The sequence below is a fragment of the Pecten maximus genome, chromosome 8, assembly GCF_902652985.1.
Source record: "Pecten maximus chromosome 8, xPecMax1.1, whole genome shotgun sequence".
Lineage (NCBI taxonomy): Eukaryota > Metazoa > Mollusca > Bivalvia > Pectinida > Pectinidae > Pecten > Pecten maximus.
In genome coordinates this window covers 13,560,190-13,577,824 of record NC_047022.1, presented here as the reverse complement: position 1 = coordinate 13,577,824, position 17,635 = coordinate 13,560,190, and the positions used below count along the sequence as shown (strand labels likewise).

The window sequence follows — 17,635 nt, the reverse complement described above, 5'->3', positions numbered from 1 at the left end:
TCACTTTCTCTAAATAATTAGTTTCTTCTTCAAACCAGCATTAATTTAACTATATTCAGTGAATACTTAGGTGGGTTTTCCCCCTCCGTCTTGTACGAAACTTACAAAAATAAGACATGGTTGTCTTAAATGGAGAGATTAATCAATAAGATTAATGAAAAGGTATTTTACTGTCAATAACAATAAACAAAATGTAGATAAAAGATAAAAAGAGTATAATGTCCCCCTACTCCAAAAAGAATTGTTACGTAGTTTACAACCGGACAGCCAGTCGGCACGCTGTAAACATCGCACAACAGTAGACTGTGTACGTGACTATAGCGGAACACATGTGAGGAGCTCGTTTCTATCAATCAGTGAATGAAAATAATATTTCAGTCCAAATTCATGGATAAATAGAGCATATATATGTAATTATGTTCTTTTAACTCCCTGATGTTGGACTCAAATATTAATTTTGATTAATTTTAAACAAAATACATTATTCGTTATCAGGGACGTGCCAGCCATTACATAAACAGTATGAGTGACGATTATGTCAACTTCTGCCCTGTAACAGGTTGAAGATTATGTTACATATTAGGAAGTCTTTGCCCAGACAAAACGTGGTGTGATTTCATAGAGGCCGCAATAGCTCAGTCGGTTAGAGCACCGCGGCCAGTTACGTAACCTCAGGAGAAGATCCTGAGGTGCGTGGTTCGACTATTCCTGTACCGCGTTGGTTTGTTCTTCTTCCAGGATTAGGGAAAGACTCAAAGGTCAGAGCACAATTGTCCCTCGGGAGGTGACACTAAGCTAGCCAGGGCAGTTCAGGTCTGGATCCTGCGCTAGAGGGTCTGGTAAAGAGCTCCGATCGATGAAAGTTCGGGGAAAGAAAGATAATTTATAATGATTTTTGTTTGGAGAGATTTGATTTAGTTCGTGTGCGCCTCTTGTTCTCCTATCACTTTATGTCATGTATGGTGTTGGATCAATAGCCACATGATTAGGCCTATGTATAATCTTATAGAGCATGAGTACTCTGGCTTTAGTTATTTGAACGGCTAGAGGTTCCCAGTTCAGAGATGATATCATGCTGGTGACGCAGTCTGGCTCTCTACTTCTATGCTGGCTGTAAACATACCGTGCCTTCTCTGAATGTTCTTAATCAGATTGCAAGGATTTGGTCTGTTTCTCGGGAAGCTGAGAAACGGACCAGTCTGTGCTGTCGTGTTCGTGCCCATGGGCAGGACACTTTACCCTCATTGCTCTGGATGACATGCGATGGGCCTCTCATATGTTTTTCCGTGAGGTAGCCACCAACTACTACCGGAAACCCTGAATCAAAATGACCCTGGCTGTTCACGGGCCAATTAATGAATTAAACCCAGCAAATAAACAACAAACAAGCAAACATGATATGTTATGCATGGTAATAGTTCCTATAATGTGTGTTATACTTACTTAATTAGCGTTACAGTACTTAATTAGCGTAGTATTTCTGATTCATCAGAGACCTATATACTAAATTTTTATTATAGGTCTCTGGATTCATGCTCCCTAGAGACGGACTCATTTGACTTGACTGTGACTTCCGGTATAATTAAGTTTTGCCTTAAAGTCTTCATACCTTATTTCTTGGCCTTCCATATAGTTATATTTTACTTCTATTTATAGCAAAGTACACAACGTGTTTGCTTGTTATAAAAGTGGTTTATTTGAACCCCAAAGTCACTAATTTTGACCATTCAAAGCTTTATTAGGTGTGTCTTCCTGCTCTTCACACTTCATAACATTTGACGTTGGTTTACCCTTGGGTGATATCGATGCGTCAATCTGCGCATGTCAGAAACCAGACATCCGTCTTACTTTTTCCGACATGCAACATGGCTGATTATGGTGGTGAAAATTATTCAAACTATGGTGGAAATCGAGGATTTGATAATGACTACAATCAAAGGTTGACATTTAATGTTACGATAAATTCATTGATGCATGCACAAAAGTCAAATTCGATCGGACTTGGTGAACCGTAGATGCAATCGAACTATTTTCACGGGCCCTATGTTTGTTAGCAGATGTTTATCACATGGCATGCAGTGATGCACTGCACGTACGTGTTTTTTATGTGCTAACGTCACCGTGATAATTCGGTGATGTTTCTTAAGTTGAACTGTTCCAGATAGCAGGGGTTTTCAATATCGTAGTTATACAGTCTTAAACACAAATGTCTCCCTCTCGCCACCGCAGAACATACAGTGAACACAATTTAACTTGGTTAAGTTAAAAGTTTAATTCGATATATGTAGTTCAATAGTAAATTATACTGAATGCTGGAATATCTGACTCTTTATTCATATAATAAAACCAAAATTCCGTGTATTGATTTTTAGATAACATTTGTGGGGAAATAACTAATGTTTTTACTGGTAGAGCTAGTATTGAGTGGGGGTGTACTGTAATTAGAGCCAAAATATTTAGCAGTTATATGTAGTCCTATAATATAATATAAGATTTCGGAGGTTTGTATTGTGAATGTTTACTTTTATCAGACAGATTTTTACACCTTTGTTCTTTCCAGAATCTCGAAGTTTTATATCAATAGTTGCCAAACACACACAACATGTTAAATTCACAATCTTAAGATTTAAAAATGTTATATTATACAACTACATGTAATTATTTAGACGCATGACAAAAAACTATTGGCAGTAGTACGTACCTATTGAATATCTTGATCAGTGTGTAATTGCAATGAGTAAATTCTTGCATTCATTGAATTTACTTTTTGGCATTCAAAACTCTTTTAAATGGTTTTTACTGAACAATATTAAAACTAGATGATTTTATTCAATGCTGTTCAAATGTTATTGGAACTGAACAGGATATTTTATCTGAAATGATAAATAGCCCTATACCAGCAGACTCCATATAGTACAGACTTGTGCTAATCCATGTTGAAAAAAAATGTAACCAAAAACCTGAAGTGATGTATAGTCAAGTATTGACTCTGATGCTTAAGCTTCTAGTGTACAAATTTACTGAAGCACAAATAATTTTCATATAGGGATTTTAGATCCATTTATGAAAAAACTCTGTGCTCTGTTAAGTGTACTCTGTAAAAAAAAAATAATAAAGAAATGTACGGTTATATGTACCCACTTATTAGAAAGTCACCGTATATATATATATAAAATAAATGAAGCTTGATTGGTAAGGGTGATATTTCCGCTTTCTCCTTCATTAATCAATTTCGACTCAGTTGTAGTTTTAAATTGAATTAGATTCCTATATAGCTAGTACTAGTATAGGTCTTTATATACTTCAGACCTGCAGCAGCTTCATTAAACAGTCATTGGAAGTGGGGAAGATGGGCTAACTGGCATAAAGTTTGACTGTATTATACAAAAAAATATGTACCCTATGTGATAACAGATCATCATCTGTGTACTTATAGTTATATTTGTTGTGAGTTTTAGCCATCAAATTACTACCGTAATTATATAAATGTGCTAATAAAATTGAATTGCATTACAAAGTTGAATGATAATATCAAAACAACCTAGTATAGTTATTCAGTGAGCCACAAATGCCTTATCTTAAAATTGATTATTGCACAACAACCATAATACTATTCTTCCTTTAAATGTCAAGTGATTTCCTTCTCATACTATATAGCTACCAGTAGTCAGAGAGTAAAGCCTTTTTTCATATTAACAATGTAAGTGTGTGGATCTTGGAATAAACTGACAGGAAGCAAATCTTGCTGTAGATGATTACCCTGGTTCCCTGTTACACTATTTTATTGACTTAAGTTGAACACAGATCTTTATATGTGTTGTAGAAGTGGTGGCCGGCCGGGAAACAGTTATGGTGGAGGACGTGATCGAGGACGTGAGCGTGGGAGGAAACCTTTACCCACAGAACCCCCATACACATGCTATGTAGGAAACCTCCCATTTGGCATTGTACAGGGAGATCTTGAAATTATATTTCAAGACCTAAAGGTATTGGATATATAAAGTCACTGTCTTGTTTTACTTCAACCATATATGTGCAAAAGTGTCGAAGAAAAAAATGATGAATTGCATTAATTAGCATACTTGATTATATATGATTAACAATTATATGCTTGTTAGATTGTATTTATTGTCAATATAAATGTTATCTGCAGCTGGGTGACATATACCAAATAGAATGGTTCCTGGTAAGATTTATCTGTCACCCAGATTGCATTTATAGTGACAATAAACACAATCTAACAAGCATTTAATTATTATATTTACATGTGTTAAACTGTGTTTTTCTTGAATAAATCCATTATTTTCACCCATTCAAAAAAGAATAGTGTTTCAGTGATTGACTCAAAACCAGGTCATGTGATCTTGACTGCATCTATCCACTCATAGATGCAGCCAAGATTAACAAAGAGGCAATGGGAGACTGCATTCAAAAATGTAAATATTATATAATTAGTGCAAAACATGAAAATGAATCATTTTGTTGGATAGAATGATATAAATAGAACACCCACATTTTCATAATTTGTTAAGGTGTCTATCAAATGCATATGTGCTTTATATGTTGTGTAGCTTGTCTTTTCATCTTTTTAGGTCAAAAGTGTACGCCTTGTCCGTGATAAAGAAACAGACAAATTTAAAGGTATTGTTATTGTGTAATTATTTCTTAACTAAAGTAATGTGTACCTACACTGATACAGGTAATTTCAACCAATTTTGATATTACACAAAAACCTATTCTAAAATTCCATGTTTTATTTATAATTGTCTGAACATTGCCTGGTTATATCAATAAGTGCCTCCAAAATATCACCGTTTAAGTTAATACAAAAAGTTTTTGAAGTAAAACTCAAAAGTTTCACCAATCAAAGTAAGTTTTCTATTAAAAACTTTTCGTTATTACTGGTGTGACTCTAGATGTAAGAAATTTTCGTTATTACTGGTGTGACTAGATGTAAGAAATAAAATTGCTACAAACTTCATTAAGAATTACATTATTTTTCAAGGGCTATTACCATAATATATACACAACAGGATTCCAGGTTTGTCAAACAGAAACCACCAAATGAAGAGATTAAATTCCAACAGAACCATATGAAAAGCCAAAACTTACCCAGCATCCTTATGTATTAATTTTTTTCCTGAAGTGTACCCATAGGATGTATATATTTTACTGAAATAACCCTGATATAGTATACATGACAAAAGTAAAGGTAAATAATGGATGTCTCTCTGATCATTTACTAAATACTGATAAATTATATTATAGGATTTGCCTATGTGGAGTTTGATGATATCGAGTCACTGGAAGAAGCATTAACGTACGATTCTGCTGTAAGTAATCTCCAAAACTGTGTTCCGGGCATCATGTTGCTTCATAAAGATACCATGTATTATGACACAAACTCAACCCTCTCAATTGTATTGATATAATTTTTACTTATATTCAATCTTTCGTTTAAAGTTACATATTCAGAAATTACATTATGTGATGACTTTAATTGTTTGATGAAAGGGATGAAAGTCTACTGGTAATTTTGGCAGATGAAGAGACTAAATGATGTGTGCAATATATTTTAATAAATGTTGAGAGTGTGTTCTTTTTTGTTGCAGCTATTTGAGGATAAAAATTTACGAGTGGATGTGGCGGAGTCCCGACAGGGGGACAGACGTGGAGGTTACCGTGGTGGTAGAGGAGGCGGAGGACGTGGAGGAGGTGGACATGATGGTAAATTGGTCCTTTTATGAAAACTCCCTCACCTCCACCTACACTGAAACCTGTTTATTTAGAACTTTTCTTAATCCAGTTATAACCTCAGCAATTAAGTTTCTTTTGTATTTACACAAGTATTTGTGTAAATATTAAATCATCACAAAGATTTATGTCTCATGTACTCATAGACTGTTGTATGCTCTATTTTTCCCTAGCCATTTGTTAATGTTATTGATGTCAAAACTAATCTTCATCTAGTGCCCTTACCATGACTGTAGTCAACATAGAATTGATTTAAATTTGTTTTCAGTCAGATGTGTACATACAGACTGACATAACACTGACAGTCTTGATTGCCATTGTGATTTGAATTTATTCAAGTGGGTTACTGAAAAAATGCCTAAATTGTTTTTAATTGATTGGTTCCTGAAGAAATGCCTAAATTGTTTGTATTAAACGTCGGGATGCCTTTGGCACCTGCTGTTATAGTCGTGGTAGGAAAATGTTGTTAGTGACACTTTTGTTTCCGGCTAACAACTTCCGGTTTCTGTCATACAAATGATATACATCCGCAGCCTAATATAGTTCCAATTTTGATAGCAATTATTGACACGATTTAACTGATGTAGACCGTGTTTACTGCAATTATTTAAAATGAAATATGAATGTTTAGTGTTCTAGACTAATTTAGAGTATAAATATAAAAAATTTCCTCGTCAGTATATGCAATTTTGTTGGCGTAGGAGTACGTAGTTCTGTCTCGATCCTGCCTTGAAAACGAAAGTAAAACTATCAGTTTGATCGTCGTGGAAATTTACATGCATTCACAGAGAAACTATCCACATGTCTTAGACTCATATGTTCATCCTGAGTTCATATGCAGAAACATTTCATATAAGCCTAAAACCAACCCTATTTGCATAGTCAAATGCACCCCAGCATTCCACGAGATAACTTCAGCTGTCACGTGACTCATCACTAATCGGCAAAATGCCGGTTATGTCGAATGTAACTAAACCAACGACCGTTCGCAGTTTCATATTCATTTGTATGTCGCTAGCTAGAATACGCAAGAAATATCACCAGGAATTGAAGGCAAGTTGTAACAAACTACATTGCCGTTTTTCATGAGGATTTTGTTAAATGGGGTTATTATTTGTTTATTTGAATAGAATCTAATGATTAAGATCCGTGACTGATGTACTGGCGTTGATGTCAAAACTAGATATGTCTCGTCGGACAACGCGACCGCAATTTTCTATCGGGGTTAACATATGTTACTAGGGGTCATAAAGCAGATGTTTGCTAGGCCTAATTAACATCTTATAGTATAAATAAAATTAAGAAAACTTAGGCTGTGTACATCTTGGATTTTATCTTTGGTTGTACAACATATTCTGTTAATAGACCAATTTGTCGTTCAGTTGATTTTTTTCAAAGTTTACAAGCAGCTTAACTGATTCAGGAGTATATCAATAATCTTCCACAAGCATTAAAGAAATAGGGAAAGAACTATACTCAGCTATTGGAAAGTTGTCAGCAGATAAATATGTTATACACGTTTTCTTTAATATATATAGAATAGGAATAACCAGATTAAGACATTTCATCCGATACAAATGTAACTGACTATAAAATCCAATTTTAAATTTCTTATTATATGACCTCGGACCCTGACGTTTCTCAGGGCATTTGGCCCTTTGTTAATTGATTGGTTACTGAAGAAATGCCTAAATTGTTTTTAATTAAACCATAATATGAACACAGATCTGTAATAAGCCTATTTTGTATGCATGTACAGTGTATATCTGCATAATTATACATTTTCAATGAAGAGTTTGTAATAGGTAGCCTTTCAACGTTTTTGTAGGTGGCTTCCGAGGAGGTCATGGTGATAGAGGTGGCCGTGGCTATCGAGGAGGTGGTGGTGGTGGTGGTTACCAAGGTGATCACCATGGTGATCGTGGGAGTTTCAATGACCGTCCAAGGGGAGGGGGATTCAATCGCTATGAAGATGGCCCCGGTAGAAGAAGACAGAACAGTGGAGGCCAGGCAGAGTTGAGGGAACCTTCTCCAGGTAAGAGACACATGTGCATCATCCTTACATTTCAAGAAACCATTTGTTGAGAAATTGGGGATTATAAAAAGGATATTTCAAATTTAAAGTTTTCCTTTAATTAAAAATTTATGATACATATAAAAATATAGTAAGATACTGTATCACGAAGTTTAAGGTAAATACAAGCTTACGGTTTATTGACCAGGCCAGTTGAAGTTATGTAAAAATCTATTTAAATGATTCTGTTTATGGCTCAACACGATGAGTTGTCTGACATGCATCAATATTTCATTAAATAAAAGAAAAAATCTTTAAAATCCTTATGACAGATTTGATGCACATTTGGTTAAACCATTGTTAGTAGAAGCAGCTAAAAAGTAGGAAAATATGTGCAATATAACTTAAATGAGAGTAATTTGCCATTATAACTGAAATATCTAGGTTAGAGATGCAGGTCCTCTAGGCCTCTTGTTATACTTTAATTTTAAATTGACAGGCTGTAGACTAATATTCACATGTGAAATAAATCATTTAATTCATGTGACCTTAAATTTTAGATAACATCAATACTAATATAATATTCAGATGGTACAGATATAACATTGTTTTGTAGTGAGCATGTTAGATCAAATCGAGATTGCCTCTGAACATTTTTGAATATTTGATGTGATAGAATCAGCAGCAGCTAGGCCCAGGCTCAAGTTGGCTCCTCGGACTGTCAAGGAACCAGTAGCAAGTACAGCGGTTGCGCCACGCAATTCAAGCATTTTTGGAACAGGCAAGGCGAGAGACGAACCTACTACTACTGAAAATCGATCGCGAACCACAAGTGAAAACAGCAACATGTAGTAAGGAAGGTTGACACGTGTACATAGAGCCAATAGTATATGTAAAGGTGAGTTTACAGGATAGGTCCATCAATTAGTCAGGTTTTCTTATTTTACATATCATAGTATTGGTTAGAAATATCTGATGTATAAAAATGAATTTATTGTTTGTGTGATCATGCTGTGATATTGCCATATGCACCCAGACATTAACAAATTGTTAGTCCAAGTGGAGGCTAGGTCTATAAGTATATACAGTTTGAACTGAAGTGTTACTACAAGAAGCATCTCATATTTTTCTGATTAGTTGTCATTAGAAATATTGAACTGCCTACAGGTGACAATCTTCATCCCTGTCAGTATGAACAAAAACACAGATAACAAAGAAAGACAACTTTGTTTGACTTGTGCCTTGTCTAGTCCCTTTGTGATTATCAAATTCTGACATCAAATCACCAGTAATGCAAATAAATATCACCACTAGTGCAAAAATTAAGAAAGTCACTAGTCCAAAAAAATCACCACTAATGCAAAAAAAATGCAATGGTCTGACCTACTGTTATTTATAAGGCAAGTACATGCACAAGATTAAGAGCTTGAGACCTAGACAGGGTGAAAACTGTCTTCATTAGACCTTGATGATCCTATTTGTATTCTGGACTTTCTTTTTTATTTCAGATGCTGTCATAAAAAGGGATGTTTCCTTGTCTCATGTAAGTGCTAACGATAAGACAAGGCCAGTCAGTTTTTTATTGGTCGTCTGTGGGTCATGTGACTCTTGTTTTGTCATTATCACCCATCTTTGTGTAAAGTCATTATTGATCGCTGTAGAAACCTCTGTACATATTATATACCATATCTTTGCCATGCACACTTGTTTGTGTTGATGGTATTTAAAACTGGCTGGTCTGTTTAAAAAATCAAATAGTTACATACGACTGATGATAGTTCAATTGATTTAGTATGACAATTCAGATGCCAAAATTTGATTCTAAATTTGATTTGAAAAATCATGATTTTATATTTTGAAATTGATTGAAAAAACCAGTTGTATATCATGTAAATAAAAATTGTTAAATGAGGGTTTTTTTTTAAAGAATTTGCAAATATTTTTTTTTTGTGTGAACTAACACTGGCTGTACACATCAGTAAGTTTTAGAGCATATATTGTTAAGCATTTTATGGAGATGTGTTTTTGAACATATACAGTTTCATCATTTTATGCCTGTTATTTTTCATTTTGTTCTGGATATACCGTGGATAGTCAAATTCTTATTTTGGTATTTTGCATAAACAAATAATGTGCATTAGTAAATTTGGAAATTTTTATTTCATATTTTTTTGACAAACTGTAAAACTAGATACAAATGTGAAATGCAATATCTCCTTCAAAGATACTTGGATCACTGCAGTACATTGACATCAGTTTCATACCATAGAATCTGAACAATTTTACAGAGTGCTCATAGAGAATTTTAGCAGTAACTTGAAGCAGATCTAAAAGGCTATGTAACTCAACATTTTAGTTACTTTCTCCAGATCAGAAAACAAAATTATTATGTGAAATTAGTGTTGTTGAATAGACGAAGTTCTACTGGTAATTCATGTACCCTTTTTAGAAGGGTAATTGAATGTTTTCTAGGCAAGAGGCAAGCATTGATGTCTGACTGCTTCTTGTTGCTTATTATTTATGCGACAAAATGTGTGCTTGTTTGTGTGTGGTGCAGTATTACTCTCAGCATAAACTGCCAATCATCAGCCCTGTTATCATAAGCAACTTCCCATCCAGTCTAGATTCTTACAGCACAAAACAGCAGAGTAACCTCATTCTGGATAGGCTGAAACCATTTGGATGATTAGTAACCTGTGTATGGGCAATCTGGAAGTATTTTTAGCTCACCTGGTCCAAAGGACCAATGGCCTTTTGCCATGGCGCAGCTTCAATCGTCCATAAACATTTTCTTTAAATTGCTACTTGTCCTGAACACCTGAATGAATTTGATGAAAATTGGTCTGGAGCATTAATTATTGGTCGGAGATCCATTGTTGTATAAAAGGAAGGGTGTGGCTCTCCATGGGCCAAAGGGGTGGGGCCAAATACGGTAAATTGAGGTTTATACTTTAAATCAATATTAGTCCTGTACAACTGAATGGTTTTGATTAAAATTAGTCTGGTAATATTGGGCAAAGGAGATACAGTATTGTAAAATGAAGAGTGTGGCTCCACTGGGGCTGGAGAGGTTGGCCCAATAGGAGAAATATAGCAAATTCTTTAAAATCCTTCTTCTTAAGAACAACAGGTTTTGGTTCACCATAGTTGAGGGAGGTAGCTCAAAAAGTAGGAAAATATTTGTAATATAACTTAAATGAGAGTACTTTGCCATGATTACTGAAATATCTAGGTGAGCGATGCAGGCTATCTGGGCCTTTTGTTCAGGAATGTTTCTGGTGGGGAAAAAAATGAAAAAAAAATGGTCTGATTCGTACAATTCTACTTTTTTTGGAATGAATGTGTTTTAAGTTGTCATTGTTTGAAATATTATAGTTATCTGAAGAAACTATTGAAACTTGTACAGCGGTAACTATGTTATCCAAACAAGCATTGGAACTTTGATATACGCCTTGCTTTTTTCCCAATTGTTGAAAAGATGTGAATTTGAAATTATATTCTTTTGCTCAGAAGATTATTTGAATTGCTGCAGAACAATATTGATGGTGAAGCTACTAAATCTTCCCATCTATAATAGGGATTTTATTTCTAATCATACAAATTTTATGAAACACATTATGTTTTTTTTTTTTTTTAAACAATAGATTCTCGGAATCACAATAACACTGGTACAAAATATAGAAATTTAAAATATGAAAAAGATAGCATTTGGTTTTCCAAAACTTTTTGTCTTTGATATCGTTTAGTCATCATTTATGTAGTAGTGTGTGACATAACAGTAACACATGCCTGTTTTCATCATAACGTAGATGTTTCTGACACACAGCCCACCGTCATTTTTAACTAGAATCTTTTTCCTTCAAGATCAATTTATCTCAATCAAGGGCTAATATATGGTACTAGAATAATCTACCTTGAGGCAAAGTACCAGAGTATGTTGCTTTTTTTTGTAGAAATTGTAAAACTTTTATGTTTCAGTCTTCAATTTGACTGAATTATCTCCCCTTTTAGGTTTTGGGTCAGAATGACAATTGGACATAATGTAATTATCATTTATGTGGTGTCACTTCTTAAGTGAAAGTGCCTAACAGGCAGTATGTGTACCAGGAAAAATCATTGGTATTCAAGTCTACAAGTATGAAAATTCTACCCTATGGTGTGGAATTTGACATAAACAATGGCAACTCAAGACTATGGCCTTAAAATCTATTCTGGATATTGTACATCAATGTAAAACTACATCAGTTCTCTTTTCCTTATTCAGTATGCTACACTGAATTTTTTTCCATATAAGTCTTGCTGGACATACTTCTTTACCCTATTTACTCCCAAACTGTTGCTAGACCAACCTCTTACAAAATATAAGTGAGCATATCACCCTATCATACCCATCATTGATGTAAGTGAATAAAAATAATAGGGACAGTATATGCCTGGACTGCAGTCTTTTAGTTTGCTGAAAAATAAAATTCAAATTATCAGTGACTTTATCTCTGCTGAACCTGTTAATTAAAATCTCCAAAACAAAACAGTGGTAATAAGGAGTGATTTCCTCTTTTAACTGGACTTTGCCAAAAGAAGAAAAGAAAAAATTGGATGGATGACTCCATAGCAAAGTATAAGTACTTATTTCAACATGTTGCAAAAATCATCCTGATAGAGCGATTCACTTATGCTTGGCATGTGCTCGATATTCGGTTTGTATTAACTAGTACATGAGATATTGACTTAGCCTCAGTGTTAAACCATTAATATAGGTCCTACTACCTTTTATATGTATGTTGTGTTTTGTGGTGTCTGAAAAATTCAGGTTACATATTTGCTTTGATTTATATATTCCTTTAAATTGTTCATTCTTTCCTGTAAAGTATATTTTCATTATGAACTGGAAACCTTTCTCCAAGAATTATTTTAGTTTGCACTATGAAGATGTAAAACTAGATCAACAACAGTAATTGTGACTGTTTTATCAATTTTCAAGATGTATTTGTACAGAATATGTTCCCAGGATATTCTGTATTAATCCTTCAATGGATTTTACTATGACACAGAATATAGCTACCAATTGTTCCTGTTTGTGTGAAACCATGCTTGGTTGTGTATTGTGTACATGATTTAACCGAGTAAGACGTTTCCTGCTTATTTAATTGAAATAGGCTATCTCGTTGAGCAGCTGGAAGGAGACTTCCTTCAGTAGATTGCAATGCACAAATTAGTGCAATTATCTTGGCCAGTCTCAATGTGTTGGTGTGTTCGAATGTGTACAAAGACTTTACATAATATTTGTACAGTGAAGAACACTTTTAATTTTAGCTGAAAATGCTTTGAAATGTACTTTTGAATGTTTTTCAGCTTATAATTTTGATGCATTGGACGATATTAGTAGTCCTGACAAACGACTTGTTGTTCATGTTATAGATTATATGACAAGTCATGGGCTTTGGAAGGGAAAGCTGTACAACTGAGAAGGAAAATAAAAAAAATAAATGTAATATTGCCATGTCTCTGTTTTTTTCTGACCCTGGCGTATCCAGTCCGATCTTCTATATTGACAAGTATAAACAATTGTTTGGTTGTCTCCCTTTAACCATAATCGTGGTTTCCTATATTCTAGTAAAACCAGTGGCACAGCATATTAAAATTCCGCTATATTAAGACTTGTTGATCTATATTCTGTAACAGAAGAGCTTAGATTTTGTTCTGACGATTAATTGTCGGACACTTGTCAATAGTATTTTACCGCGTCAATATTAATGGAGGCGTGTATATATTATGATGTAAAAATCAGTCTCTACCTTGCAAACGCCGCCATATTGGTGCAATGATGACTAATGCTCGTAGATCTGTACATTTTCTTTTAGATGAAATGTCATTGATGTAAACGATATCAATTTAAACGACGAACACGTCCATGACATATGCCCTTGCATTCCCATCAATTGAGCCGACCTCTTGTCTTGGAAGCCGGTTAAATGCTACACCAAGATGTCCTATCGTCATGTCAGAGACAGCTATACCCATTGGGTAGACAAACTCCGGACTACTACGGACAAAATATATGGTAATGTTCAAATTTGTCTGGATATCCTTTATTGAAAGTTGAAATATAAAACCTATGAGAAAAGAATTCCAAGAAACCCAAAACGAAAATATTTACTTCGGGATGATTGTGTTGTCACTGGCAAATAGTGCCGATGAAATGCTGCTCAACAGAAAGGTAAAAAAGAGAAGTTCAGATGCATCTCGCCAATGCAAACATCAATGCCAGCCTCTTCAACAATATCAAAAACTATCACACGGACCAATATATATTTATATACATATATAGTTGACTGCTACCGAAGATTTTGGTTTGGTTTGGTTTTATTTGTTTAACGTCCTAACAACAGCTGAGGTAATTGAAGAACGGCCTCCCACCATGCGTGCAATATACATGCGTGTGGTGAATGCGTATGTGTGTTTTGGGTGGCTGCGGTATGTTCGTGTTAAGTCTCCTTGTGATTGTCCGGAACTTCTGCCGATTTATAGTGCTAACTCACTGAAACATACTGCTGAAGACACCCAGCAGGACACCCAACCCGGTCACATTATACTGACATTGGGCAAACCATTCGTTCCACTCCCAAAAAAATCTGAGCGCTAAGCAGGAGTAACGACGGCTATTAAGACTGGTATGTCTCAGCCAGGAACAGAACCCAAAGCCTTCCAAAGGAATTTTAAACATTTTAAACTATTGAACAATTAAAACGGCCACAGGAACATTCAACGTGTGAAAAGTCGGAGAAACAATTCAACGACTGTAGTACTCGTAGACAATTCAACAAATGAAACAGTCGCCGAAACAATAAGCAACATAAGAAATTCATCAATTGAAGCATTTGCAAAAACAAATAATTGAAACGTTCCTGGGAGCAACTACCATCTAAACACTCCGGGATACACTTCATCGAGTGAAAAATACCAGATACAATTCAATATCAACGGCCGCAGTAATAATTAATCCTAACTAAGCCTCGGAAAACAGCGACCGGATAATGAAAAATGGTCCATGTGGTAAGTGAAACTAGTACACTTTGCACTACACTTTTTATACTCTCTTTGCAATCCTTAAACGCCCTTGTTTTACGTTTTGACATTGCATTAAAGGGACATCCCTTCGTTTGAATAAACAGTGCGTCGCCAAAATGAAACTTAATGGGAAATTCCAAGTAGTAAAAGTTATAATCTTTAGATTAATACGGCAGTTTTACTCTCGAAGGAAACCAAAGTGCTTCAAGTATTATATCATAAAAAATCTCAATTCGACCAGAACTATCACTATTTACCTCAAAGGCAGATGGTATTTGTGTACGAAACGTCAATTTTTTTCTGTACATGTTGGCGTTACTTTCATTACTTGTATAGGCACAAAAACTCATATAATCCTCATTCGGGCATAGATTTATCAGAAGAAATTTTGTACGTCTCGGCTGTCCGAACGAAGGACTGCCCCTTTAGAGTTTAGATATATTCTCATCACACTACACTGCTCGACAAACCGAAGTCCCGCGACATAGAACTCGCTCAATAACGACAATAAGAAATTAAAAGTATCCAAGATACAAAATTTCAGGAAAAACTAATCTAGCAACTCTTACAACTGGCAATTACAACACATTATTCGTCAACAAGCTGAATCGGTTCAAACAAGACTCGTACCTCATCTTAGAGCCGTTTGAAAAGCTCTGAAGTTGTGAAAGATTTGGGAAGTGATCAAATTATGAAAGTCGCAGGATATGTACACATTAACACTGGTTGCGGTAAATGGATATGTACAGGGTTGCTATAGGTGTATTACCTAGCTTCTTTCCCAGCTTCTTAGTTCCACGACTTTTACACTATTGTTCGACGATAGTTGGCTTCTTCTTTGTTGTGATTTGCTCTGATGAGCATACTGATCTCAACTCTGCGGTCTTAAGGGTCATCTATATAGCAGAATAATGTTGAATTTCTGACACGAATAAATATCTATAAACTTGCATAAAACTAGTCATGTAATTCACCAAAATGTTTGTCTGAACACGTTGTTTCTTAAAATTACCAATACTTCCTGTAGATCCTAACAGTTTTTTCTGTAGAATTACTTTGTGGGAAGATGTAGCATGGAATAATTCTGTCACACAAAATTATCAAACCTGAAAATAGCTAAGCTGTTATATCCACAAGTATCTCTCGCATAGTGTAAGAGCATTCGTTTGACCGGATTTTACGTTATGTACGTATAAACACTTATTTTGTTTTGACCTTGAGATGCAAATGGCGGCTGTGAATAATTTTACACGCAAATGGCATAAAGGGAGGCATTTCAATCAAGAAAAAAGCCCCTATATCATACTTAAAGACATCTGATCACAGTAAAAAGGACGTTTTAAGATAAATTGTTAAACTGGTGAGTTTGTGGCCTTTTTCAGAAATATGAATATTTTACCCCAAACTCAACGGTTGAACATTTTTGCTAAAGCACTCTTCTTGCCATGAAACATGCATTTTTCGAATGTTTTGTTAAATTTACAAATAGATTTTTGACGCAACAGCACAACCTCTTGTCTTGATCAAACACACTTTAAAAGGTCAACGCCCATGTCCTTCAGTGTAGTGCGTAAAAGTTGGTTTGGTTTGGTTTATTTTGTTTAACGTCCTATTAACAGCTAAGGTCATTTAAAGACGGCCTCCCGTGCGTGCGACATGTATGCGTGTGGTGAGTGCGTATGTGTGTTTTGGGAGGCTGCGGTATGCTCGTGTTAAGTCTCCTTGTGATAGGCCAAAAGAAGATATGCAAACGCTGCATGGATTATATTACACATTGATGTTGCGAAATATTTGTCAGGATGAGACAACTGAAAAACACCCTTTTATTGTTATTGGGAAGTCGTAATCTATTCCTGAATTATGATATCAATGTGCACTTCATTTCTAAACTCCAATGAAATTGCTGGCTTATTAGCTCTGCCGATGAATTATACAGTCCCCAAGGTCTTCTGGTAACCTGCATGTCCCGTCATTATGAAGAACGGAGAATGTCCATACGTATTTGATATTCTGTTAAATATTTAATAACCCCAATCCCCCTCCAAACAAAAATGATTTTGAAATTGAGATAAGCATATTTCCCTTTACATCTTTAATGGTGATAGTAGGTAAGGTAAACTTGAAATTCCTCTCTTTCCTTCTCGATTTCGCACTTTTGAACCCTTGTTCACTGACGAGTCCTGTGGACGGGGACGTATGATGATGTAGTTAATTTTATCACATAATGAAGTGTCTATAACATCCTTACTACGCGTACCCTACTGGGACACCTAGTGTCTTATTCCCCCTTTCCTATTTCATGCAGATCTTCTATATTTTGTGATTTTGTTCGTACCCAGACTGTAACAATCCTACTATACTGACCCTACCTTCGACTCTATAACTTTGTCCTAAATAATATCGCCCTTCGTCCTATCATCAGTGTAGGTGAAACATCTGAATAACTGGAGTCCTAGGCTACAACTCGGACGAATCTGCATATCAGAAACTTGAGCCTCCCCATCATATCGTGGGAAAATTAAGCTATTACAGCGACGTATATGCATTTGATATCAAGACGGGAATAGCATGACTTTTATGGCATATTATTGATGTACAACTAATTGATGTATGTTAACGACTGTTTCATTAAACTGAAAGCAATTAAACAATGAATTGTTCAACATTTTGATACGCGTCCCAACCATTCCCACAATAACTTGCTCTATAATATCCTAACCACGCATATCCCCCGAAACACCTGGTCATATTCTTGTATCCTGCGCTCGTAATCGGATCAAAGGTGATGCAAAAGACACA

The 17,635-nt window shown here is 35.2% G+C and overlaps 1 protein-coding gene across 1 annotated transcript; it reads left to right on the top strand.

Annotated features, from left to right (window-relative positions):
• Nucleotides 1-1,829: 1,829 nt before the first annotated feature.
• LOC117332506 (eukaryotic translation initiation factor 4H-like) lies at nt 1,830-13,260 on the top strand. The gene is made up of 8 exons (XM_033891438.1): nt 1,830-1,939; nt 3,824-3,986; nt 4,593-4,641; nt 5,269-5,333; nt 5,613-5,727; nt 7,583-7,789; nt 8,445-8,666; nt 9,277-13,260. Exons 1-7 carry the CDS (start codon nt 1,866-1,868, stop codon nt 8,618-8,620), a joined length of 849 nt encoding a protein of 282 aa, XP_033747329.1. The 5' UTR covers nt 1,830-1,865; the 3' UTR covers nt 8,621-8,666; nt 9,277-13,260.
• Nucleotides 13,261-17,635: the final 4,375 nt, after the last annotated feature.

What these genes read in the sequence shown, in the direction of transcription:
- LOC117332506 (XM_033891438.1), top strand. Translation starts at nt 1,866, where the DNA reads ATGGCTGATTATGGTGGTGAAAATTATTCAAACTATGGTGGAAATCGA. An exon ending in GATAATGACTACAATCAAAG is followed by an intron (nt 1,940 to 3,823) that starts GTTGACATTTAA and finishes TATGTGTTGTAG; the next exon opens with AAGTGGTGGCCGGCCGGGAA. An exon ending in GTTGAGGGAACCTTCTCCAG is followed by an intron (nt 7,790 to 8,444) that starts GTAAGAGACACA and finishes TTGATGTGATAG; the next exon opens with AATCAGCAGCAGCTAGGCCC.